General features: G+C 44.7%; 1 protein-coding gene across 3 annotated transcripts; it reads left to right on the forward strand.

Annotated features, from left to right (window-relative positions):
• LOC116975475 lies at nt 1–26,781 on the forward strand. 3 transcript variants are annotated; one of them, XM_033024627.1, is made up of 2 exons: nt 1–175; nt 25,659–26,781. In XM_033024627.1, exon 2 carries the CDS (start codon nt 25,668–25,670, stop codon nt 26,526–26,528), a length of 861 nt encoding a protein of 286 aa, XP_032880518.1. In that variant the 5' UTR covers nt 1–175; nt 25,659–25,667; the 3' UTR covers nt 26,529–26,781. The 3 variants fall into 3 exon arrangements, with proteins under 3 accessions (XP_032880518.1, XP_032880519.1, XP_032880517.1); XM_033024628.1 differs by having other exon boundaries at nt 22–85; XM_033024626.1 differs by having other exon boundaries at nt 169–476.

The raw sequence follows: 26,781 nt of genomic DNA on the forward strand, positions 1-26,781 counted from the left end.
AGATGCGTTGGCGGCGGCAGGTATGAAGCTGAGACGTTGCACTCGTTCTCCGCCGAAAATCTGGCGATGATAAATGATATGAGCGGTCTGTAGTCATATTTTTTTTAAGAGTAGTGCGTCTTGACTTTTAAGCGCTGAAGCCAGCGACCGCGGCTTTTAAGACCTGAATTCTGAAGTAAGTCCTGAGTGGTTTCGTTGAAACTTAGAAAATAGGTGCAGGAGCAGGGCCTTCAAGCCAGCACGGCCATTCAATATGATCATGGCTGATCATCCAAAACCAGTACCCAGTTTCTGCTTTCGCCCCATATCCCTTGATTCCATTAGCCCTTAGAGCTAAATCCAACTCTCTCCAGTGAATTGGCCTCCACTGCCTTCTGTGGCAGAGAATAGGGCCCTTGCACGGCAGGCGAGGTCAGGACACATAACCCGTACTGTTGCCACGCAACGCCTTCTGGAGTACAAGCGGTGAACTTCAGGTAAGTGATGGGTATGGGCAGGCATGTGCAAAACCCGATTCAAAAGAAATTATTACTTTTCCAGGCAGGCAGAAGTTAACAAGATTAACCTTCCAAGCAGGCAGAAGCAATGTGACCACGGTGCTGTCAGGTTGGAACCCAAACTGCATCTAAAATATCCTCACGCTGCAGTGTAAAAGCACCTTCAGACTGACTTAAAATCATTGTTTGTGCATTTAACTTTAAACCTATTCCAGGAGGCACTGCAACTATAATAAAATATTCATCAGTAATGTTGCAAAAAGAAAAGGACCTTCAGCCAACCGGCTGCCACAATTGTACTAGCTATCATCTCTAATTCACGCACATTGCAAATGTCTAATAAGCCGTCTAATGAAACCCAATCTGAAATAATAAGGGCATTTACTTGAGCACCATTTGAGAACAAAATTTAATTCCCGAGCAATGACAGGCATTGTTTAGGAAGAAAGGACAGAGCAAGCACAAATTCAAGCATTTACTGGAGACCATTTCATTCATTTCAAGTCAAGTCAAGTTTATTCGTCACATACACATACGAGATGTGCAGTGAAATGAAAAGTGGCAATGCTTGCGGATTGTGCAAAAAACTACAAAACAGAATGGAACAGAATCAGTAATTACATATTTGTGGGGGAAAAACAGCAATTTAAAAAATACACCACACAGCAGTATTAAATAATTCTCAATATTTTCAATCTTGATATCTGCACGGCCAATGTTCGCCAACCACTTTAACTGTTGTTGTCCCTTCAGCTCTCGTTTCTCTCTACCATCATTTCTCCTCACTTTTGGAATTCTGAAGTATGATAAATGTCTCTCACGGTTACCCCTATTTCCACAAGTTTTTACAGCACAAAAATTGACCATTTGCATCTCAGTCCTAAATGGCCTACCCCTTATTCTTAAACTGTAACCTGTGGTTCTGGACTCCCCAACATCGGGACCATTTTTCCTGCATCTCGCATGTCCAATCCCTTAATACTTTTATATGTTTCTATAAGATTCCCTCTCATCCTTCTAAATTCCAGCGAATATAAGACCAGTCGATCCATGAGTCTTGAATCCATGAATATTTATCTAATTTTGTTTGTTCTCACCTATATATCGTTAGCCAGTTGTAACTGTAAACCAGGATTTTTTGTGAACCAACTCACTCACCGTTCTCCTGTGCTGCGAGTGCTGCAGAGCAACTTCAGGTGGTCTCCTCTCAGGATTGCTTTATGATCCTCTTTCTCAAATATTTATCTAATTTTGTTTGTTCTCACCTATATATCGTTAGCCAGTTGTAACTGTAAACCACGATTTTTTGTGAACCAACTCACTCACCGTTCTCCTGTGCTGCGAGTGCACCAAATTCCATTCTGATCGGTGGCTTATTGTAAAAGTTGGCGAGGTGTAAAAATCTTAAAACCGTGCATGCGCAGATCGATTTCCTCACCTGCCAGTCAGCGGCACGCAGATTAGTCTCTTCTCCTGTGGCCGGCAGAGGTCTCCAATCCGGACACAATTTTCGGAGGGACCTGAAACGGGGCGGAGACGGAGATGTCGCCGATGTCGCCAAACGAAAAGCGGAGTCTCTGATCCCGGCGGAAGAGAACAACCGGCGCCCACTGTGAGTCCCCATCGCACTGCCATCTCCAGCCCCTTCCCCTCTGGTTCCCTTCGCTGGCTCCTGCCCCCCTCCTCCGTGATATTACCCTCTCCCCCATGGCTCTTCCCCAATCTATTCTCCGAGACCTCTCCCCCCGCCCACACACCCACCCCCTCCACAACTCCCCCCGCCCCCCACACCTATCCCCCCACATTCCCCCGCCACATATCCCCCTGCCCCCCTTCCCACACACATCCCCTCGCCCACACCGCGCCCACCCCCAACCCCCGCCCGCACACCCCCTCCCCCCCACAAAACCCCCCTGCCCACACACCCATCCCTCCCGCTCACACACCCTCCCCGCCCACACAACCCCTCCCCCCCACAAACCCCCCGCTCCCACACCCCTCTCCTCCCACATCCCCCCGCCCACACACCCACCTCGCCCACACACACCCACCTCCCACAAACCCCTCCCCCCGCCCACAGAACCCTTCCCCCGCCCACACACACCCCCTCCCCCATGCACCCCCCCCCATCTCCTCCTCCCCCTCCCACATCCCTCCTCCCCTTCTCCCACATCCCTCCCCCCCCACATATACACCAACCCTCCCACCCCACACCCCCCCTCCCCCCACACCACCTTCTCGCCCCCTCCTACACCTCCCTGCCCACACACACCCCCATCCCCTCCCACCCCACTGCCACACACCCCACTTCCCTCCCCTTCTCCCCGCCCACACATGAAGAGGAGGGTGAGGGAGTGCTGGGGGATGAGGGGAAATGAGCCACGCCTGCTCAGTTAGGAGCTATGGATGAGTGGTGGAATATTGCGTTGGGGAATGGATTGCGTTGGGGGACCAGGCCTCCTGTGTGACTAGGACCCTACGGGTCCCACTCAGTCTAGTTAAAATCACATCCATCTCATCAAATAAAGTCATGTCCTGAATATTTTGTCAAATTACGCTTAAGGAGTAACATTCCCTTAATACATCCTCTGTTCATTGTTGGTTCTAACCTTTGCACATTTCATTGTTCCAGTTCCGGTTCATGTAATTAAAATACAGTTGAACAGCTAATTCAAAATTTCCTTTATATATCTAATTTAAACTTTGACAAATTGATTAACCTTAATTTGCATTTTGTCGTGGCCTGAAAGTGAAACGTAACCACAACATCTGTTGTATGGTTACATCTTTAAACAATAAGGATATATAAAAAAGTTTGAAATTTTCAATCAATAAAATGTTTACTATTCTAAAAGTGTTATGGCTGGAATGAAACAACACAGATCAGAATACTTGAGCAATTAATCATAAATTTACAGGAGTCTGTGTTAAATGTCACTTACCAGAGAAGTTGGCCTTGAAACCTGATTACTGAAAGCACAATCAATCAATTTCAATTGTGTCCCTTTGACATAATGTCAAAGCTGGTTACATTATATCTAGATCCAGAATTATTGTTGGGGGAAAATGCTAAGTACAATACAAAATATTGGGGGGGGGGGGGGTTAGCCAACTGTCTAACAACGAATAAGAGCTGCATAACCAGTTTAGCTTTTTTAGTTATTCATTTTTAAGGGTCTAAGTGTTACTGGCAAAGCAAGCAATTATTGCTTGAGAAACCAATTCTTCTGTGATTTGGGTATTGTCAAGACTTAAGAGGGACGTGGGACAAACCTTCAGCTAGAGGTACTCTCACAGTGAGTAGTGAGTTCCAGGATTTGGACCTAGTGGTGACAAAACACTGGGGGATGATTTTCAGTCTGAATAGTGTTCATTAGTTTTAACTAGATACTGTATTAGATTATACCTTGGCACAGGTACAAATGATAACCTTCCTATCAGTTTTCAACTTTAGTCATTTTATGTAATAATGTTCTAAACGTAAATATGAAGATTTCATTTGTCAACTGTGTAGGAAGAAACTACAGATGCTGGTTTATACCGAAGATAGACACAAAATGCTGGACTAACTCACTGGGTCAGACAGCGTCACTGACGGAAAGGAATAGGTGACATTTCACAGAACCCTTCTTCAGAAAGATATGTTCACTGCCAGAGTGAGGGCACAGGCAAACTGGAGGAAAAACACCTCGTATTCTGCTTAGGTAGCTTGCAATCCAACGTACTGTAGATTATGTATAGAAACATAGAAAATAGGTGCAGGAGTAGGCCATTCGGCCCTTCGAGCCTGCACCGCCATTCAATATGATCATGGCTGATCATCCAACTCAGTATCCTGTACCTGCCTTCTCTCCATACCCCCTGATCCCTTTAGCCACAAGGGCCACATCTAACTCCCTCTTAAATATAGCCAACGAACTGGCCTCAACTACCTTCTGTGGGAGAGAATTCCACAGATTCACCACTCTCTGTGTGAAAAAAGTTTTCCTCATCTCGGTCCTAAAAGATTTCCCCTTTATCCTTAAACTGTGACCCCTTGTTCTGGACTTCCCCAACATCGGGAACAATCTTCCTGCATCTAGCCTGTCCAATCCCTTAAGAATTTTGTACGTTTCTATAAGATCCCCCCTCAATCTTCTAAATTCTAGCGAGTACAAACCGAGTCTATCCAGTCTTTCTTCATATGAAAGTCCTGACATCCCAGGAATCAGTCTGGTGAACCTTCTCTGTACTCCCTCTATGGCAAGAATGTCTTTCATCAGATTAGGAGACCAAAACTGTACACAATACTCCAGGTGTGGTCTCACCAAGACCCTGCACAACTGCAGTAGAACCTCCCTGCTCCTATACTCAAATCCTTTTGCTATGAATGCTAACATACCATTCGCCTTCTTCACTGCCTGCTGCACCTGCATGCCTACTTTTAATGACTGGTGTACCATGACACCCAGGTCTCGTTGCATCTCCCCCTTTCCTAATCGGCCACCATTCAGATAATAATCTACTTTCCTGTTTTTGCCACCAAAGTGGATAACCTCACATTTATCCACATTATACTGCATCTGTCATGCATTTGCCCACTCACCCAGCCTATCCAAGTCACCTTGCAGCCTCCTAGCATCCTCCTCACAGCTAACACTGCCCCCCAGCTTCGTGTCATCCGCAAACTTGGAGATGTTGCATTCAATTCCCTCGTCCAAATTATTAATATATATCGTAAATAGCTGGGGTCCCAGAACTGAGCCTTGTGGTACCCCACTAGTCACTGCCTGCCATTGTGAAAGGACCTGTGTGCCAGCCAGTTCTCTATCCACATCAATAATGAACCCCCAAGACCGTGTGCTTTAAGTTTGTATACTAATCTCTTATGTGGGACCTTGTCGAAAGCCTTCTGAAAGTCCAGATATAACACATCCACTGGTTCTCCCTTATCCACTCTACTAGTTACATCCTCGAAAAATTCTATAAGATTCGTCAGACATGATTTACCCTTCATAAATCCATGCTGACTTTGTCCAATGATTTCACCACTTTCCAAATGTGCTGCTATCCCATCTTTAATAACTGATTCTAGCAGTTTCCCCACTACCGACGTTAGACTAACTGGTCTGTAATTCCCCGTTTTCTCTCTCCCTCCCTTTTTAAAAAGTGGTGTTACATTAGCTACCCTCCAATCCTCAGGAACTACTCCAGAATCTAAAGAGTTTAAAAAAATTATCACTAATGCATCCACTATTTCTGGGCCTACTTCCTTAAGTACTCTAGGATGCAGCCTATCTGGCCCTGGGGATTTATCGGCCTTTAATCAATTCAATTTACCAAACACCACTTCCCGGCTAACCTGGATTTCACTCAGTTCCTCCGTCTCATTTGACCCCCGGTCCTTGCTATTTCCGGCAGATTATTTATGTCTTCCTTAGTGAAGACAGAACCAAAGTAGTTATTCAATTAGTCTGCCATGTCCTTGTTCCCCATGATCAATTCACCCATTTCTGACTGCAAGGGACCTACATTTGTTTTAACTAATCTTTTTCTCTTCACATATCTATAAAAGCTTTTGCAGCAGTTTTTATGTTCCCTGCCAGTTTTCTTTCATAATCTATTTTCCCTTTCCTAATTAAGCCCTTTGTCCTCCTATGTATGGACATTGAATTCTCTAATTTTAGGTAACTAGCCAACAGCCACTTACCCCTTTCCGCCATCCTCTTCCACCTACAACCCAACCTTGGTCCGCACGTTTTGCACCTCTTCTCGCTGTTTCTCACCACCCCCACCCCCCCCCCATCTCTCAGCTGTATCTCACTCATCACTTGCTCTGCTTTGTCCTGCTCCTACCTCACTTGCAGCTTTCGACCCCCTCCCCCCTCTCGCCCCCAATCTACAGTCAGTCTGAAGAAGGGTCGCAACCTGAAATGTTGCCTAGCCATGTTTTCCATAGATGCTGCCTAACCCACTGAGTGCTCCAGTGCTTTGTCTTTTTTTTGTAAATTAGCATCTGCAGTTCCTTGTCTACATGTCACCATAGTCAGCAGTTCCAGGGGACATTTTGACTTTGATCCTTGAATATTTTATAATTGGAATAACCTTTCTGCTGGCAATACAACACAACAGTGAAGGAAGCATTCAAAGAGTAGCATGAACAAAGATACAACAAGCGTTTTTCCCTAAACCCAGGCTATCTATTGGGCATATAAAAACAAGAAATTGCAAATGCTCGTTCTGAAGAATGGCCCTGATCCAAAACATGACCTATCTATGTGTTGGAAGGAACTGCAGATGCTGGTTCACTCCAAAGATAGACACAAAATGCTGGAGTAACTCAGCGGGACAGGCAGCATCTCTGGAGAGAAGGAATGGGTGACGTTTCGGGTCGAGACCCTTCTTCAGATCCTTCTCGTCAGAGATGCGGCCGTTCTCGAGTTAGTCCAGCATGTTGTGTCTATCGTTATTACCTATGTTCTCCAGAGATGCTGCCTGACCCACCAAATTACTCCAGCACCTTGTTCCCTTTTATCTATCAGTCATGGATTGCGCTCTAAAATGATCAGAAAGGGGGTCTGTTATATGACAACAGTTTGCTAAAGAAACTATGGACAGTCTCTAATATGCTCTAATGACCACTGGCTATGGTCAAAATGCTATAATGTTGTTCTGCACGAATTTCATGACAAGTCCACATACCCCCACAGCTAACTTGATTATACTTCCTTGCCTCTATTCTTCCAAAGGAACACTGTTCCATTTTCTGATTTCCTCTGCTCTGGTGATGAGACTTTGTTTATAGGTGTCTGTGAAATGTCTTCCCTTTTCCTCAAGTGTGACTTCTCTTCTATCTTAATTGATGTAACCTGATACATCTCATATCTCCTGCATCTCCACTCTCACCCTTCTCCCAGTCTGATCAAGGATAACAGTACCCAGGTTCTCACATTCCATCTTAGCACCCTCTGCAAACATCAGGTCATCCTTAGCAATTTTCTTCAACAGGATGATACCACCAGGCACATCTCCCCCCTTGAGCATTCTGAAGAGACCATTTCCTTCATGATTTTGTGGTCTGCTCGTCTATCTCCATCATCCGCTCCTCTCATGACAATTTCCGATGCGACTGCAGGCAATGCATTATCTGAAGTTTCGCACTGTCATTGAAGAGATGATGAAGGACGGTACACTACCTATAAGTGATACTATTTGCATCGTGACTAAATGCCCTGCATATGCAATTTGTAAGTTCATGCAAACTTTCTATAATACATTGACTATATTAATGTATTCACAGGAACATCTTGCCTTAACTGTTGAAAAGCATGCAGCAAATGCTGATTCCTCTATCATTCATTCTGAAGTTACTTCAGGATTATTCCCTTCTGGGAACAGACCTCAGAGATGATTAACTGTAAAGTCAGGCAAAATAATTCCCTAGGAGCTTCTTTACTCCCTTCATGTGGTCTCTTTGAAGACAGTTTGACAGATTGGACCTGTAAACTGCTACAATTAATGCTTATGATTATTTGGTTTTGTATCCCTACCATGTGGTGATCTCCTAAAACAGCATCATTAACAAAAGGATTCTGTTTTATTTTGTGTATGAACAAAGTTATGCAACTGGCCTCATAAATTTGTTTTGTTGTTCATATCGCATAATTATCTTAAATTAACGTGGATTCTTCAGATGTTGGCCTTCTTCACTAATTGTGTGATCATTCTTATTAATGTATACAGTAGTAATTATTTAGGGAAGTGAAAATAAAATAGGGTCCACCTTGCAAATAGAATCGTTAATTTCCATTTGCCTTTGTAACCTGATATGCTGTTCTGTTTATTATTTTCCTGATATATTGGATCAGGCACTTGCAGGGGAAGCATTTCAATTGCTTGTGGTAATTGTAGCTGAAAGCTAATTAGCCATTACAGGTACACAAAATTGCTGGAGGAACTCAGCGGGTGCAGCAGCATCTATGGAGCCATTACAGGGCTCTCACTTAACTTTTTTTCTCTGTTGTCAGCCGGGCAACCTAGGCAGCTTTTTAGGTTGCCAAATAATAATTTAGGTGGTCATTTAGAAACATGGAAACATAGAAAATAGGTGCAGGAGTAGGCCATTCAGCTCTTCGAGCCTGCACCGCCATTCAATATGATCATGGCTGATCATCCAACTCAGTATCCTGTACCTGCCTTCTCTCCATACCACCTGATCCCTTTAGCCACAAGGGCCACATCTAACTCCCTCTTAAATATAGCCAATGAACTGGCCTCAACTATTTTCTGTGGCAGAGAATTCCACAGATTCACCACTCTCTGTGTAAAAAATGATTTTCTCATCTCGGCCCTTATCCTTAAACTGTGACCCCTTGTTCTGGACTTCCCCAACATCGGGAATAAACTTCCTGCATCTAGCCTATCCAACCCCTTAAGAATTTTGTACGTTTCTATAAGATCCCCCCTCAATCTTCTAAATTCAAGCGAGTACAAGCCGAGTCTATCCAGTCTTTCTTCATATGAAAGTCCTGCCATCCCAGGAATCAGTCTGGTGAACCTTCTCTGTACTCCCTCTATGGCAAGAATGTCTTTCCTCAGATTAGGAGACCAAAACTGTACGCAATACTCCAGGTGTGATCTCACCAAGACCCTGTACAACTGCAGTAGAGCCTCCCTGCTCTTGTACTCAAATCCTTTTGCTATGAATGCTAACATACCATTTGCTTTCTTCACTGCCTGCTGCACCTGCATGCCTACTTTCAATGACTGGTGTACCATGACACCCAGGTCTCGTTGCATCTCCCCTTTTCCTAATCGGCCACTATTCAGATAATAGTCTACTTTCCTGTTTTTGCCACCAAAGTGGATAACCTCACATTTATCCACATTATACTGCATCTGCCATGCACCCAACCTATCCAAGTCACCTTGCAGCCTCCTAGCATCCTCCTCACAGCTAACACTGCCCCCCAGCTTCGTGTCATCCGCAAACTTGGAGATGTTGCATTCAATTCCCTCATCCAGATCATTAATATATATTGTAAATACCTGGGGTCCCAGCACTGAGCCTTGCAGTACCCCACTAGTCAATGCCTGCCATTCTGAAAAGGACCCGTTTACTCCTACTCTTTGCTTCCTGTCTGCCTGCCAGTTCTCTATCCACATCAATACTGAACCCCCAATACCGTGTGCTTTAAGTTTGCATACTAATCTCTTATGTGGGACCTTGTCGAAAGCCTTCTGAAAGTCCAGATATAACACATCCATTGGGTCTCCCTTATCCACTCTACTAGTTACATCCTCGAAAAATTCTATAAGATTCGTCAGACATGATTTACCTTTCATAAATCCATGCTGACTTTGTCCAATGAATTCATCACTTTCCAAATGTGGTGCTATCCCATCTTTAATAACTGACTCTAGCATTTTCCCCACTACCGATGTGAGACTAACTGGTCTGTAATTCCCTGCTTTCTCTCTCCCTCCCTTTTTAAAAATTGGGGTTACATTAGATACCCTCCAATTCTCAGGAACTACTCCAGAATCTAAAGAGTTTTGAAAAATTATCACTAATGCATCCACTATTTCTGGGGCTACTTCCTTAAGTACTTTGGGATGCAATTTATCTGGCCCTGGGGAGTTATCAGCGTATAATCCATTCACTTTACCTAACACCACTTCCCAGATTTCACTCAGTTCCTCCATCTCATTTGACCCCCGGTCCCCTGCTATTTTTCCGGCAGATTTTTTATGTCTTCCTTAGTGAAGACAACACCAAAGTAGTTATTCAATTGGTCTGCCATGTCCTTATTCCCCATGATCAATTCGCCTGTATCTGACTGCAAGGGACCTACATTTGTTTTAACTAATCTTTTTCTCTTCACCTATCTATAAAAACTTTTGCAGTCAGTTTTTATGTTCCCTGCCAGTTTTCTTTCATAATCTATTTTCCCTTTCCTAATTAAGCCTTTTGTCCTCCTCTGCTGGACTCTGAATTTCTCCCAGTCCTCCGGTAGGCTGCTTTTTCTGGCTAATTTGTACGCTTCATCGTTTGTTTTGATACTATTCCTGATTTCCCTTGTTATCCACGGATGCCCTACCTTCCCTGATTTATTCCTTTGCCAAACTGGGATGAACAATTGTTGTAGTTCATCCATGCAATCTTTAAATGCCTTCCATTGCATATCCACCCTCAACCCTTTAAGAATCAATTGCCAGTCTATCTTGGCCAGTTCACGTCTCATACCCTCAAAGTTACCTTTCTTTAAGTTCAGGACCCTTGTTTCTGAATTAACAACGTCACTCTCCATCCTAATGAAGAACGCAACCATATTATGGTCACTCTTGCCCAAGGGGCCACGCACAACAAGACTGCTAACTAACCCATCCTCATTAGTCAATACCCAGCCTAGAATAGCCTGCCCTCTCGTTGGTTCCTCTACATGTTGGTTTAGAAATCTATCCCGCATACATTACAAGAAATCCTCTTCCTCAGCACCCCTTCCAATTTGATTCACCCAATCTATATGTAGATTGAAGTCGCCCATTATAACTGTTTTACCTTTGTTGCACGCATTTCTAATTTCCTGTTTGATGCCATCCCCAACTCCACTACTAACGTTAGGTGGCCTGTACACAACTCCCACTGCCGTTTTCTGCCCCTTAGTGTTTCGCAGCTCTACCCATATCGATTCCACATCCTCCAAGCTAATGTCCTCCCTTTCTATTGCGTTAATCTCCTCTCTAGCCAGCAACGCTACCCCACCTTCTTTTCCTTTCTGTCTATCCCTCCTGAATATTGAATATCCGTGGATGTTCAGCTCCCAGCCTTGGTCACCCTGGAGCCATGTCTCCGTGATCCCAACTATATCATATTCATTAATATCTGCAATTATGTTGAAAAGTGGCCCTTTTTGATTTTTGACCTGGATTTGTCTGCCTGCCACTTTTACTTTTCACCTTGCTACCTATTGCTTCTACCCTCATTTTACACCCTTCTGTCTCTCTGCTCATGCACCCATCCCCCTGCCACATTAGTTCAAATCCTCCCCGACAGCACTAGCAAACACTCCCCCAAGGACATTGGTTCCATTCCAGCCCAGGTGCAGACCGTTCTGTTTGTACTGGTCCCACCTCCCCCAGAACTGGTTCCAATGCCCTAGAAATTTGAATCCCTTCCCCTTGCACCATTTTTCAAGCCACGTATTCATCTGCAATATCCTCCTATTTCTACTCTGACTAGCCCGTGGCACTGGTAGTAATCCAGAGATTATTACCTTTGAGGTCCTACTTTTAAGTTTATCTCCTAGTTCCCTAAATTCACCTTGTAGGACCCGATTTTTACCTATATCGTTGGAGCCAATGTGCACCACGACAACTGACTGTTCACCCTCCCCCTGCAGAATGTTCTGTAGCCGTTCAGTGACATCCCTGACCCTTGCACCAGGGAGGCAACATACCATCCTGGAGTCTCGTTTGCGGCCGCAGAAACGCCTTTCTATTCCCCTTACAACTGAATCCCCTATTACTATAGCCCTTCCACTCTTTTTCCTCCCCTCCTGTGCCGCAGAGCCACCCGTGGTGCCATGAACTTGGATGCTGCTGCCTTCCCCTGATGAGCCATCTCCCCCAACAGTATCCAAAATGGTATATCTGTTTAGGAGGGAGATGACTGCAGGGGACTCCTGCACTACCTGCCTACTGCTGCGCTGGCTAATGGCCACCCGTTCCCTTTCTGTCCGCTTAACTTTTACCTGCGGTGTGGCCAACTCACTGTACGTGCTATTCACGACTTTCTCAGCATCGTGGATGCTGCAGTATGAATCCATCCGCAGCTGTAATCGTTCAAGGCGGTCTGCCAGGAGCTGCAGCTGGACACACTTCCTGCACACGTAGTCACCAGGGACACCCACAATATCCCTGATCTCCCACATGTTGCAGGATGAGCAAACCATGGGGCCGATCTCAACTAACATGGCTTACCCCCAAATTAAATCAACTCACTCACACTATAAAATCCTTAATCCTTTAAACTGTACCTTTACTAAAAAGCACTGTACACTTAACTCACTGTACCCTTAACTCACTGCACCCTTACTCACTGTACCCTTAACCAGAAAGCAGAAATGCAAACCTGGGGTTGCTCCCAATCAGCTGCTTCCTCTGGTCTGCTTCCACCAATCAGCAGTTTCCACCAGATTGGGTACTCCTCCTCTTGCTCCAACAGCTCCCAGGCCTCAGTGAAAGCAAGCCCCGCGCTCGATTTTTAAACTCACCGCCTGAAAACTACTCCTCTTGCTCCAACGGCTCCCGGGCCTCTGTGAAAGCAAGCCCCGCACTCGATTTTTAAACTCACTGCCCGGAAACTCCTCCTCTTGCTCCAACGGCTCCCGGGCCTCTTTTAAGATGGCTTGCATGACGCGTGCGATAATGTGCTCGGCCGAAGTGCATAGTTACCAGTCAGAATTATGCTCAATGAAGCATTCACATATTTCTGCTTCAATAAAGTCACAAACTGAACATATTCACCATTCAAGACATGATATATACCACAATGACATGCAGCAAAATTACAATACAGTATCTCAACTCTTTTTACACGTTGCAATGAATGCAATTTCTATTATTTCTTTCATTTCCAAACAAAAATGTGGTTGGATTATTCAGCGTATGATCAACCTGTGTCAATAATTCTTGGACCATGGTAACATATATGCTTAACCATACACACTACAGATTGATGCAAGCATGTTTTCTGTGAAGGACTGAAAATTATCATGACATGGCCATAGCATGGGTTGTTATTGCTATTGGTACATAAACACTCTTGCTTACCACATAATTTATCTACAACAAAATATACAGGTTGCAAGGAAATTTCTAATGGCAGTTTATGATAATAGCTGTTAAAACCGACTGTACCCATCTGACAGGTTAAACATTACACGAACTGACAAGAGATGGCCAAAGGACATAACTGCAGCAAATGTTCTTTTGGCAAATGTTTAAAGGTGTCAAAACACCACATTACCGGACATTCAGATTAGATGTATGTGTTGTGAACAGCAATGAAGATACCCAGTTTGTACACACCAGATTTTATTGATAAATGCTGTTTCCACCATTCTCACTTCGGAATTATCGTTAAAATTTCAACTGAAATATCTCCTGACCAAATTTGTGACCGACTGTTGAAGTAAAACCTGGATAGATCCAACGAATAGTTGTGAATGTTGCTCATTAAATAACTACAGTACTGATACTCCATATTAAGAGCATTGATTTGCCATTTAAATGAATTATGTAATAATGTGTCAATTGCAGCAGTGACAGTCGAACACTGCGGTTTTAATGTTTCACGTGTTCACAATTTAATTAATCCATCTTAATGGATTAAAACAAATAATACCATTGGGAATTAAAACACATTTGATTGCATTCCGTTATCAAACATAGTCAATGTTCGCTCTGAAGACATTTCCAGCGCAGTTGGGGGGGGGGGGGGGGGGTGAATCAGTGCGGGATGGATAGATGGTGGGGGGGGGGGGGGGTTGAGAAGGCAATCGGTGCGGGATGGATGGATTGATTGAGGCAGGGGAATTAGTGTGTGTTGGTTGGAGTAGGTAAAATTGTGAGAGGAGAGCGCGGGGGATGTCAGTGGGGATTGAATGGAGGGATCAGTACAGGATGGATGGGGGGGATCAGTACAGGATGGATGGGGGGGTTCAGTACATGATGGATGGGAGGAATCAGTGCAGATGGATGGGAGGATCACTACAGGATAGGTGAGGGGATCACCACAGGATGAATGGGAGCTCACTACAGGATGAATGGGGGGAGGATCAGTGCAGGATGGATGGGGGGGGTTCAGTGCAGGATGGATGGTGGGGTTCAGTACAGGATGAATGGGTGGTTCAGTACAGTATGAATGGGAGGAGCAGTGCAGGATGGATGGGAAGGGGGGTCAGTACAGGATTAATTGGGGAACCAGTGCAGGATGGATGGGGAGTGGCTGGAGAATCAATCCGAGGTTGATAGGGTGATCAGTGCAGGATGAATAGATTGGTGGGGGGGGGGGGGGTAAACGGGGAGGGGAGCACTGGGGATGTCAGTGAGGACTGAATAGAGGTGGGAATGGGAATCAGTGTGGGATGGAGAGGAGGGGTCCCAGGATAAGGGGGATGGAGGGGGGGCGTACAAGAGAGAGAGAGAGAGAGAGAGAGAGAGAGAGGGGGGAAGGGGCAGAGTAGGTGGGGAGGAAGGAAGGTCAGCGCTCCTCGGACAACACCGGCATCATCGCCCCGCTGCCTTGGTCATCCCTGTCCACTGCCATGTGCCACCGCCAAAGGGGGTGACAGTGGGCTGTACGAGAGCTGGGAAGCGGAGGGGAAAGAGGGAGAAAGCGGGGACTACCTGAAATTGGAGGTCAATGTTCATACCGCTGGGGTGTAAACTACCTAAGCGAAATGTGAGGTGCTGCAGTTGGATTTGGAATGGGAGGGGGAGTTAAAGTGCTCAGATATCGGGAGATCAGGTTGGTTTTTGCGAACCGAGCAGAAGTGTTGGGCGAAGCGATCGCCAAGCCTACCCTTGGTCTCACCGATGGAGAGCAGCGGACACCTGGAGCAGCGGATGCAATAGATGAGGTTGGAGGAGGTGCAGGTGAACCTCTGCCGTACCTGGAAAGACTGCTTAGGTCCTTGGATGGAGTCAAGGGGGGAGGTAAAGTGACAAGTGTAGCATTTCCTGCAAGGGAAAGTACCAGGTAAGGGTGGTTTGGGTGGGAAGGGACGAATTGACCAGGGAGTTAAGGAGGGTGCGGTCTCTGCGGAAAGCCGAGAGGTGAGGAAATGGGAAGATGTGGCCAGTGGTGGGATCCCGTTGGAGGTGGCGAAAATGTCGGAGGATTATCTGTTGTATGTGACGGCTGGTAGGGTGGAAGGTGAGGACAAGGGGGACTCTGCCCTTGTTACGAGTGGGGGATGGGGAGTGAGAGCAGAGTTATGGGGTATAGAAGAGACCCTGGTGAGAGCCTCATCTATAGTAGAAGAGGTGAACCCCCGTTCCCTAAAGAATGAGGACATCTCCGATGCCCTGGTTTGGAACACCTCATCCTGGGTGCAGATGCGGCGAAGACGGAGGAATTGGAGTAGGGAATGGTGTCCTTACAGGAAGCCGGGTGGGAAGAAGTGTAGTGCAGATAGCCATGGGAGTCAGTGGGTTTATAGAAGATGTTGGTCAGTAATCTGTCACCTGCGATGGAGATAGTGAGGTCTAGAAACAGTAGGGAGTTGTCGGAAATGGTCCAGGTGTATTTGAGTGCCGGTTGGAAGTTGGTGAAATGGATGAAGTCAGTGAGTTTTGTAAGGGTGCAGAGGTAGCACCAATGCAGTCGTCGATGTAGTGGAGGTAGAGTTCGGGGATAGGGCCACAGTACGCCTCAAACAAGGATTGTTCCTTTCTTTTGTGTAACGGTTGTCGCGTGGTGTCCACCAGCGACCTGGTTGGCACAGTAGGTGCACTTATTTCAATAACCTTACTCAAGTTCAAGTGAGTTTATTGTCATGTGTCCCTGTATAGGACAATGACATTCTTGCTTTGCTTCAGCACACAGAACATACTAGGCATATTACTACAAAACAGATAAGTGTGTCCATATACCATAATATAAGTATATACACACATGAATAAATAAACTAATAAAGTGCACATAACAGAAAATGGGTTCTTAATAATCAGAGTTTTGTCCGAGCCAGGTTTAATAGCCTGATGGCTGTGGGGAAGTAGCTATTCCTGAACCTGGTTGTTGCAGTCTTCAGGCTCCTGTAGCTTCTACCTGAAGGTAGCAGGGAGATGAGTGTGTGGCCAGCATGGTGTGGGTCTTTGATGATACTGCCAGCCTTTTTGAGGCAGCGACTGCGATAAATCCCCTCGATGGAAGGAAGGTCAGAGCCGATGATGGACTGGGCAGTGTTTACTACTTTTTGTAGTCTTTTCCTCTCCAGGGCGCTCAAATTGCCGAACCAAGCCACGATGCACCGGGTCAGCATGCTCTCTACTGTGCACCTGTAGAAGTTAGAGAGAGTCTTCCTTGACAAACGGACTCTCCGTAAACTTCTCAGGAAGTAGAGGCGCTGATGAGCTTTCTTGATAATTGCATTAGTGTTCTCGGACCAGGAAAGATCTTCAGAGATGTGCACGCCCAGGAATTTGAAGCTCTTGACCCTTTCAACCATCGACCCATTGATATAAATGGGGCTGTGGGTCCCCCTCCTACTCCTTCCAAAGTCCACAATCAGTTCCTTGGTTTTGCTGGTGTTGAGGGCCAGGTTATTGCGCTGGCACCATATGGACAGTTGCTCGATCTCTCTTCTATACTCTGACTCATCCCCATCAGTGATATGCCCCACAACAGTGGTGTCGTCAGTGAACTTGATGATGGAGTTCGCACTGTGACTGGCTACGCAGTCATGAGTATAGTGTGAGTACAGCAGGGGGCTGAGCACGCAGCCTTGAGGTGCTCCCGTGCTGATTGTTATCGAGGCTGACACATTTCCACCAATACGAACAGACTGGTCTGTGAATGAGGAAATCGAGGATCCAATTGCAGAGGGATGCGCAGAGACCCAGTTCTGCGAGTTTGGTAACCAGCTTGGAGGGGATGATTGTGTTAAATGCCGAGCTGTAATCGATGAATAACAGCCTGGCATATGAGTTTTTGTTGTCCAAGTGGTCCAGAGTGGAGGGCCAGCGAGATCGCATCCACCCTTGATCTGTTGTGGCGGTAAGCGAACTGCAGTGGGTCCAGGTTTTTGTCGAGGTAGGAGTTGATTTGCTCCATGATCAACCTCTCAAAGCACTTCATCACCACCGGCGTTAGTGCCACTGGTCGATAGTCATTGAGGCACGTCACCTTACTCGTCTTGGGCACTGGTATAATTGATGCCTTTTTAAAGCAGGTGGGGACCTCAGACCTCAAAAGTGAGAGGTTGAAAATGTCCGTAAAAACTCCAGCCAGTTGGTCCGCACAGGTTTTTAGAACACGACCGGGTATACCATCAGGTCCAGGTGCTTTTCGGGTGCTTTTATGAATACCACATGGAACAATAAAATTGCAAACACCGTTTCCACTTCATTCACCTGATCATGCAGTAGAATACCGCATCCGTCTGAGTGGACACCGCAACGTGCGTTACCCATCATACACACAAACGTTAGTTGCGGTGGACACTAAAAGATTTGGTGTCTCAGAAAACGAACATTACATTATTTGCGAGAACAAAGCATTTTCACCAATGTGATCTAAACGGTACATTGCTTTATGGATTTGAGCTATTGATGGCCGACGATTCGTCAGATCGTTTGATTTGGGCTGATTTTTTTGTAAGTAAAATGTCTCCGTAACGGTCGTTGTGGAGCTTCCCGAAGTTGACACGAGGGAATAAAGTCAGCGACTTGGTCCGTAGGAAAGGCGAACAAGAGGCAGTGTGTTACCAAATTAAAGATTGGCTCAGTTTCTTAGTTTTGATGACCAATTTATGTCCAAAAAATGTATTTAATTGATTTTAAAAAGTCAGAAAATATATATGAAGTTTAATTATGAATTAAATATTCATGACTAAATGTGGCAGGGTTTTTAATGTCACATTTTTGGTGTCCAAATTGGTGGTAAAATGATGAAGATTTGCTTGTCATGAAAATTTGTTTTGACTTTCAGTCTTGAAGTTATCTAATTTATATCTGTTATTTATAAGGTTTCACATGATGGGTAGATTTTTGTTAAGAACAGTGTATTGGTGTAAAAAACTGAATAATAATCTTGGTCCTCAAAATCTCTCCAGTATTGTAAAAAGACACATATACATGTCCAATCTGAGTCACTGCAAGTGATTAACTACTGTTTTGTGAAAGAGCCAGTCAATGGTTATAAATTAAAACTCCCACAGGAAAACTGCTCAAAATATAATATTGTTGTGAGGGCATGATTGATATCGGTTATGATTTGCTCTCTCACAGGTAAAATTACAAATGGTATCATCAGCAAAAAAACAAAGTACTGGAGGAACTCCATTGTTCAGGCAGTATCTGTAGGGGGATTGGACAGATAGCGTTTCGGGTCGGGACTCTTCTTCAGACTCAATGGTATCATCAATAATTGTGCAATATTTTCACCAGTTCAAATCACATTGCCTTGGATAGTACATTGACATATTTAAGATCCTAATAAACAGAAAATGCTGGAAAAACTCAGCAAGTCAGAAGCATCTGTGGAAAGGTAAATAGTTAATGTTTTAGATCAAAGACCGTTCATCAGGATTGAGAGAGATGGTAAACTATTTGGTCTAAGTTACTGAGAAGATGGGAATGGCAGTGTGTGATACAAAGGGAATGTCTGTCATAGGTTGAAATGACGTAGTCAGTACATGAACAATTAAGGGGCTGTCCCACTGCGGCGACCTAATCTGTGAGTTTAGATGAGTTTGCCCTCGACTCAAACTCGCAGCATGGTCGACACGTGGTCCTAGGAGGTCCCTATGAGGTCACTGGAACTCTCCTTCATGCTCGATGGAAGTTCCCGAATACTCATGGCCTCAGCTAGGTCGCGGAAAAATTTTCAGCATGTTGAAAATTTTTCTGTGAGTAAAATTTGGTCGGCATGGTTCTTTTTGACTCGTAGTGCAATGGAGTGGGGTCACTGTTTAGTTACAGGCAATCGAGAGCAGCCGTAGGCAATCTCCTTCGCTGACCGGGTATTTTGATTGGCTCACTGGAGTTTTCAGGACCAGGGGAAACCGACTGGTAGGTAAAATGCCCGCTAAACTTTATTATCCATCTATCTATCTTCTATTTATTATAATATAAAAGTCTGTGGCTGCCGGCTGGCTGTGTATGTTTCTGCCTGACTTTTGGCTGCCAGCCTTAGATTCGTGCCACGACAACACCCGACCCACAAACGTCCTGATTTTTTCCATTTCGGTAGAGATTTCACTTTTCATTCCAAGTATCCACTCATTAAATGTTTTCGTGTTTATGTACACTTTTTTAATCAAATCCTTCTCAACCCCCCCCCCCCCCCACTCACTCTTTTTGTCGCCTCCTGCTGGCCAACGACCATAATGGCTGCTGGAGCCCGCATCTCGCCTCAAAGACGCCATTTAAAAACAGCCGCACTGCTGATTCCTGAGCCGCTTGAGTTGGAGGACCACGTCTCCCGTGGGGGCTACGGGTAGGGAACGGCTGCGTTGGGGGAGCAGACCCAACGGGTCTGCACTTGGTCTAATATAATATTTAAACTCTGTGTGTGTGTGTGTGTGTCTCTCTCCCCCCCTCCCCCTACCCCTCCCTCTCTCCCTCTCCCTCTCCCCCTCCCCCTCCCTCTCCCTCTCCCTCTCCCTCTCTCCCCCTCAACGGCTGCTGACGCCCGCCTCTGCTCCAAAACCCCCGACATTTTTCCCTACCGGAAAAGATCTTTACTTTCTTTCTGATCTGTTTTCTCATCATTATGTAACTTTCAATGGACAGGACAAACATCCTGAATTCCAGTTCACTCTTGGAAGAGCTTGGCCTATTTCCAATTCTATTGTTAACTTTGTAGTAAACTTGAAAATGTTATGACCTGTACTCAAGAGTAATAGACAGTGTATATGTTTGGACGAGGGACACGGTCCTCTTCCTAACATATTTTATATAAATATCAAATAGAATATAACCTTGGAGCGCATTTTATATTTGGGTGTTTTATTAGAGGGGTGTTGCTCCTTAGATATGGTGTGTCAGCCTGATTATCAAACTGTATAGTCTGTTATATTTTTCTGGTATGCGCTTATGACATAGGTTTTAGGTGATGCTCGAATGATATTTGGTTCTGATATCTTGGAAACTGGCGAGAATTAAATATTCCGCAGGTGTAATAGAATAGATAATTGAATATTTATAATGTACTGAGACCCACGTGTAGGCAGCATATCAAATTTAATAATAAATTTGATAATTAGAGTATAATAGATATAACATTGAACTTTGTACTTCTAATAATTAGATTTTAATAGATATAACATTGAACTTTGTACATTAAAATAATTGTTAGACAAAGACATGATCTATCATTTGACTTAACTAAACATGGCATATAAATGTGATTTGCAGTAGATTAAATCATTAACCTTATTAAATAACTTGAAGGCCTTTGCAGAAATTCTTTTTTAAATAACTCGAAGGCCAATGCAGACATTCTTTATACTTTAGGAGATTTTCTTTTGTAATATAGTGAAATGTTTGTTTTTATGCATTAAAACCTGTATAAAAGTTGAAGAGAACATACTGAAAAAGGAAGTATGTGCTCAATCATATCATCATATCTATATTACTAAAAGTCTGATCTTGACCACTTCCTGTTCTGTATATTGATTTTAGAAAAAACGCTGCCAGTTACGGCTGTGATTTTTGGCCATCTTACTCAGAGTCCCCCTCCGCTGTGCAGGACAAGAGGATTTTTCCCATCGATGAAAAATAAAAGAGCTATTAGTGTTTAAAAAATGTTGAGATTCTCTCTCCTGAAGGCCACGCCCCTTCCGGAGGGACTATAAAACCCGGAAGTGTTGAGTGCCTCAGTCAGTCTCTGCAAGATGGGGGAAGCGAGAAGGTCACGTCTCTCAGTCTGAGCTGTGAATAACACTGAACACATTTCTACTAAACTGTGAGTGTGGTTTTACTGACCTTGGGTGCCCTTAATGTGGTTTGAAAAAGAAAATGTGGTTGGTTTGAAATAAAGCACAGCAAATGATTGTTGGTGGTGGTTGGTTTGAAATAAAGCACAGCAAATGATTGTTGGTGGTGGTTGGTTCGAAATAAAGCACAGCAAATAATAATAATAATACATTTTATTTAATGGGCGCCTTTCAGACATCTCAAGGACACCTTACATAGTAATCGGAATAAAAACATATAATCGGAATAGAACAAGTAAAAAAGACATCACAAAGACACAAATTAAAAACAGAATTCAATCCAAAAACAGAAAATCAAAAACACTGTTTGAAGAGAGAGCAGCGGCAGCCAAAGCCGCCAGCGTCCACTCTCTCTTCACGACACCCATCTTGGACACAGACCTACAGGACTACAATTAGACAAAAAAAATCATCCCCCCACAGTGGATAGCACTGTGGAGGAAGGCACAATGTCCAGTCCCCACCCCATGTTCACCCCAAAGTCAGGCCTATTGAGGCCACCGCAATTGCCTCTACGGAGGCCCGATGTCCCTGGCCGTTCTCACCGGGCGGCTGGGCCACCTGGAACGGCCGCTTCCCGGTTGGAGCCTGCGGCTACCGAAGCCGACAAGGCCGCGCCGGTTTGGAGCTTCCAGGCTCCCGATGATAAAGTCGGCGCCGCCTCTCCGCACTGCCACCTCTCCACACGCCGCCTCTCCGCTCCGCAGACCCGCAACCCGGAGATGTTGCTCTCGGCGGTCCAGCTCGCCAGAGCTCCAGCGCGTCGCTCCAGCGCGGCGACCCAGGCAAGGCATCGCCCGCTCCACTCCAGCGCTCCAACGCTGTGCCGCCGACGAGGCCGAGGTGCTGGGCGGTCCCCGCCAGGAAACGGCGCTCCAAGCCCGCAGGTAGGCCACGAGGACGGGTCGACGGGCAGCCCGGAGAAAAGGCTGCCACACCGACCAGGTAGGGACCTAGAAATAAAGTTACACCTACCCCCCCACATTAAAAGAACATATCCCCTACAAACAAAAAAACAGGACTCACTAAAAACTATAAAAAAAACGAATTTCAAACGGACGGCTGCTGGCTAGCAGCCGTTCACCAAGATGGCTCCTCCTCCAAATGGTTGTTGGTGGTGGCTGGTTCGAAATTAAGCACAGCAAATGGTTGTTGATGGTGGTTGGTTCGAAATTGCAAATGATTAAATGTCTAAACTTGACAACTTCCTGTTTGCACTATATATTGATTTTAGCAAAAACGCTACCACTTATGGCTGTGATTTTTGGCCACCTTACTCAGTCCCCCTCCGCTCATCAGGTGCAGAGGATTCTTCCCATCAATGAAAAATAAAAGTGTTATTTGTGTTTGAAAAATGTTGAGAATATCTCTCCTGTCAATCACGCCATGAAGGCCATGCCTCTTCTGGTGGGAGGGGGGAGGGATTATAAAACCCAGAAGTGTGGGTGTGGCTCAGTCTCTGCAAGATGGTGGAGGGAGAGGTCATGACTCCGCCTGAGCTGTGAATCAACTTAACACTCTGAATGTACTGAACTGTGAGTGTGGTGTTTTGTGTGGTTGTATGGTGGTTTCACCCTGCTTGAAATGGTATGAAACTACATTGGAATTTGGTGGCCTTGCACCCTGCATGAAATGGTATGAAACTGCACTTGAATTTAGTGGCCTTGAACCCTGCTTGAAGTGGTATGAAACTGCACTTGAATTTGGTGGCCTTGCACCCTGCTTGAAGTGGTATGAAACTGCACTTGAACTTGGTGGCCTTGCACCCTGCTTGAAGTGGCAGGAAACTGCACTTAAGTTTGGTGGCCCTGCACCCTGCTTGAAGTGGTAGGAAACTGCACTTGAAATTGTGGCCTTGCACCCTGCTTGAAGTGGTACGAAACTGCACTTGAATTTGGTGGCCTTGCACCCTGCTTGAAGTGGTCGGAAACTGCACTTGCATTTGGTGGCCTTCACCCTGCTTGAAGTGGCATGAAACTGCACTTGAATTTGGTGGCCTTGCACCCTGCTGGACGTGGCATGAAACTGCACTTGAATTTGGTGGCCTTGCACCCTGCTTGGTGGCATGAAACTGCACTTGAATTTGGCGGCCTTGCACCCTGCATGAAGTGGCATGAAACTGCACTTGAATTTGGTGGCCTTGCACCCTGCTTGAAGTGTTAGGAAACTGCACTTGAACTGCATACAATACTCCATATGTGGCCTAACCAAAGATTAAAAAAAACCTGCAACATGACTTCCTGCATCTTATTTTTCCTCTAGTCATTAGCATTACTTTGATGGGATTGGTAAATTTTCATGCAGTATTTAGCTTTATTTCCAATTCTATGTCCATCTACATTGATATACGCGACTGGAACTCGCATAAATAATAAAGGTAATTTTGTCAAAAAATGAATGCCCCTACCTAAAAAGGCAAGCATACCATAAAGGTATGTTAGGTATCCTGTAATTAACTGTATACTTTGCCCTTACATTTGACCTCCCAAAGTGCAACACTTCAGACTTGCCTGGGACTCCAATTGGCATTTCTCTGTCCAAATCAGTAACTAATATAAATCCTTATTTCCACTCTTAAACAAGGGAATATCTTTGGCTATTCTCCTGTCTACCGGGACCTTGGCTGTGGCTAGAGAGGATACAAGATCTTCATCGTCCCCAGAAACTGCAGATACTGGTTTATATCAAAGAAAGACACAGAACGCTGGAGTATCTCAGCGGGTGAGGGGCCATACCTGGAGAACATGGATAGGCAACATTTCGGGTCGGTGCAAGGTCAGCCAAAGTTGAAGAGAGGGGAAAGAAGGAGTTGCGAAGGGAGCGGTCATTGCAAACGGTGGATGTGTCACATCTTCCCATCTTCACCCCTATGCACCTTCCGCAGAGACTGGTCACTTCACAACTTCTTGTTCACTCATCCCTTCCCACCCAATCCACACCCACCCCAGGTACCTTCTCCTACATCTGCAGGAAATGTAACATCTGTCACTTTACCTCCTCCCTTGCCTCCATCCAGGGACCCCAAATCTTTCCAGGTGAGACACGGGTTCACATGTACCTCCTCTAACCTCACCTACTGCATCCATTGTTTCCAATGTGGCCCCCTGTACATTGGCAAGACCAAGTGTAGACTCGGCGATCACTAAGGCCCACTGGATCTTCTGGTTGCTAACCACTTTAACTACCCTTTCCATTCCCATTGCTGGAGTGAGATCACACAGACTGGAGGAACAGCAACTCATATTCCGTTTGGGTACCTTACAACACAGTGGTATGATAATTTAATTCTCCAATTTTAACATACAGTAGCCCTCTTCCGCCTCCCCTTTCTCCTCCAAGAAACCCCCAACTGTTCTATCCCCTAGCTTAACAATGCACAACATTTTATCCTTTTCGGGCATACACCTGTCTTTTTATCCTTGACCTTCGTCCAACAATCTCCCTATCAAAATACCCCCTGCCTGTGTTCACCTATTGCTGCCAAGCTGAAATAAACCAAACACCCACCTCTTTCTTGATCTCAGAATGCCCTTGCATATTAGTATACTCCACACTGATTTCACTATCCATCATGTTTTCTCCTTGGTGAACACTGATACAAAGTACTTGTTTAGTACTTTACATACTGCCTCTAACTCCAAGCATAAATTCCCTGTTTTATCCATGAATGATCCTACTCTCAGCCTAGTAACTTAGTTGTTCTTAATGTATAATCAAGTTCGGTATTACAACTGCGCATGTGTGTGTTTGCCCAGGTCATGGGTCATTCGGGATAACATTCACGATATCTGAGCTAATGTGCTTATACATTGCGATTGATAATTGTTTTGACCTGCATTTCATACGTATTTTCCAGTTTTGCTTCTTCAAGGTAAGAAAATACTGCTTTCTAAACTATTAACTAGGTGTATTTATGGTTCATTTGTACAAAACTACAATGATTTTGGAGGTTTCATTGGCTTTTCCTTGGTCGCTTGCTGGCCCGCTTCAGTGAGTGAGTGATGGTGAAAAACAACCATTTTTTATTGTTTTTGTTTGGGGGGGGGGATACTGAAATTAAATGTATGATTTCTATTACTATCGATAGATAATATGAAAAGTATTTGTGGGGTTTTCACCTCTTACTATACTAGTCCACGGCCACGGGCTGTATGCACATTTGTTGACTTCTGAATTAGTTCTGCATGTACATGTGTAAGTAAAGTTCTGTAGTACAAAACTTAGTCACGAGTCTCCTGACTAATCATGTCTCTTCTCATTCCCATTACATTGGATAATTTTAATCAGTATTTGACATTCTAATTTTCTATTATAATCTTGTGATTGTATAAATTAGTTCAATATACTAGCACCATTTTCTTTTGCATTGTTACTTGCATATTTAATGGACATGCTTACAGAACCCTATTTGAATTAACATATAATTGACTTTGTTATTTATTTTTATATGTTACAGGACAAAGCCATGCGCATTTGTGCAATTTTAGGCTGTGGGAACAGCACGTATCACCTGAATAGGTGGATGCAGAATGTGTGTGAGAGCCACAACTGTAAATTTTCAACGGGAAACTGTTTCTGCCCACCTCCCTTCAAACTCTACCCATTTCCGACAGAGAAGAGGGATGGAGCAGCCCGGTTGCGTTGGACCAAACTGGTCAACCGAAAGGATGTGAAAGGCAAGAATTGGCAGCCTGACCCCAAAGACAACAGCCGCGTGTGCTCTAAGCACTTTGTGGACGGCGAGCCAACAACGCTCAATCCAGACCCGGTCCTGAATCTTGGTTATTTGTTATCGAACTCCCCAAAGTTCCCACATGCACTCCCTTACAGAGATGGAAAACCTTCAAATAAAAGGAGAAAGTCGGGGAGAGCAACGCAAACCAAGGTTGACCAACATGTTGACAATGGACCAGACAACAAGTGTTTACGAGCTTTTGCTGTAGATCATGCTTATGTATACAAATGCAGCTGTCAAGAGTACTGTAATTGCATGGGATGCATCCAAAAACAGAAGGACATAAACAAACTGACCGACAAAGTTGAAATGTTGGAAGGCAAGGTAGAAGATTTGAAACTAAAACTGAAGAATTTTGCAGCTAAAAAGCGTTCTTGTAGCAATATCAAGAATGACAAAAATGTGAGAAGATTGACAGGTCTTTCTTCGAAGGAAGACTTAGACAACCTATGCGAGTATGTGTTGCATAAAGCAATGAAAATGCGATATTGGGAAGGGAAGAAAAAAGTACCAAGAACATTTAAACAATCGCATAAGAAGTCTGGACCCAGATCAAAACTCAGCATCAAGGATGAAATGGTACTCGAATAAAGAAAATGGAATAGAACTAAATCAGGAATTAGGAGAACCAGAAAGGGCCCCGAAAAAATCTTAAAGAGAACACCAAGATATTCTTTATACTTCTCAAAGGACCTGATTGATTTAATCTTTGTTTTTGGCTCATCCATCCCGTAAACCCATTCTGCACCCTTTCCAAAGACTCCATATCCTTCCTGTAATGGGGAGACCAGAACTGCACACAGTGCTCCAAATGTAGCCCAAATAAAGTTTTATAAATCTGAAA

The sequence above is a fragment of the Amblyraja radiata genome, chromosome 7 (assembly GCF_010909765.2).
Source record: "Amblyraja radiata isolate CabotCenter1 chromosome 7, sAmbRad1.1.pri, whole genome shotgun sequence".
NCBI classification, from domain to species: Eukaryota; Metazoa; Chordata; class Chondrichthyes; order Rajiformes; family Rajidae; genus Amblyraja; species Amblyraja radiata.

Coding starts and splice junctions, on each gene's coding strand:
- LOC116975475 (XM_033024627.1), top strand. CDS start 25,668: ATGCGCATTTGTGCAATTTTAGGCTGTGGGAACAGCACGTATCACCTG.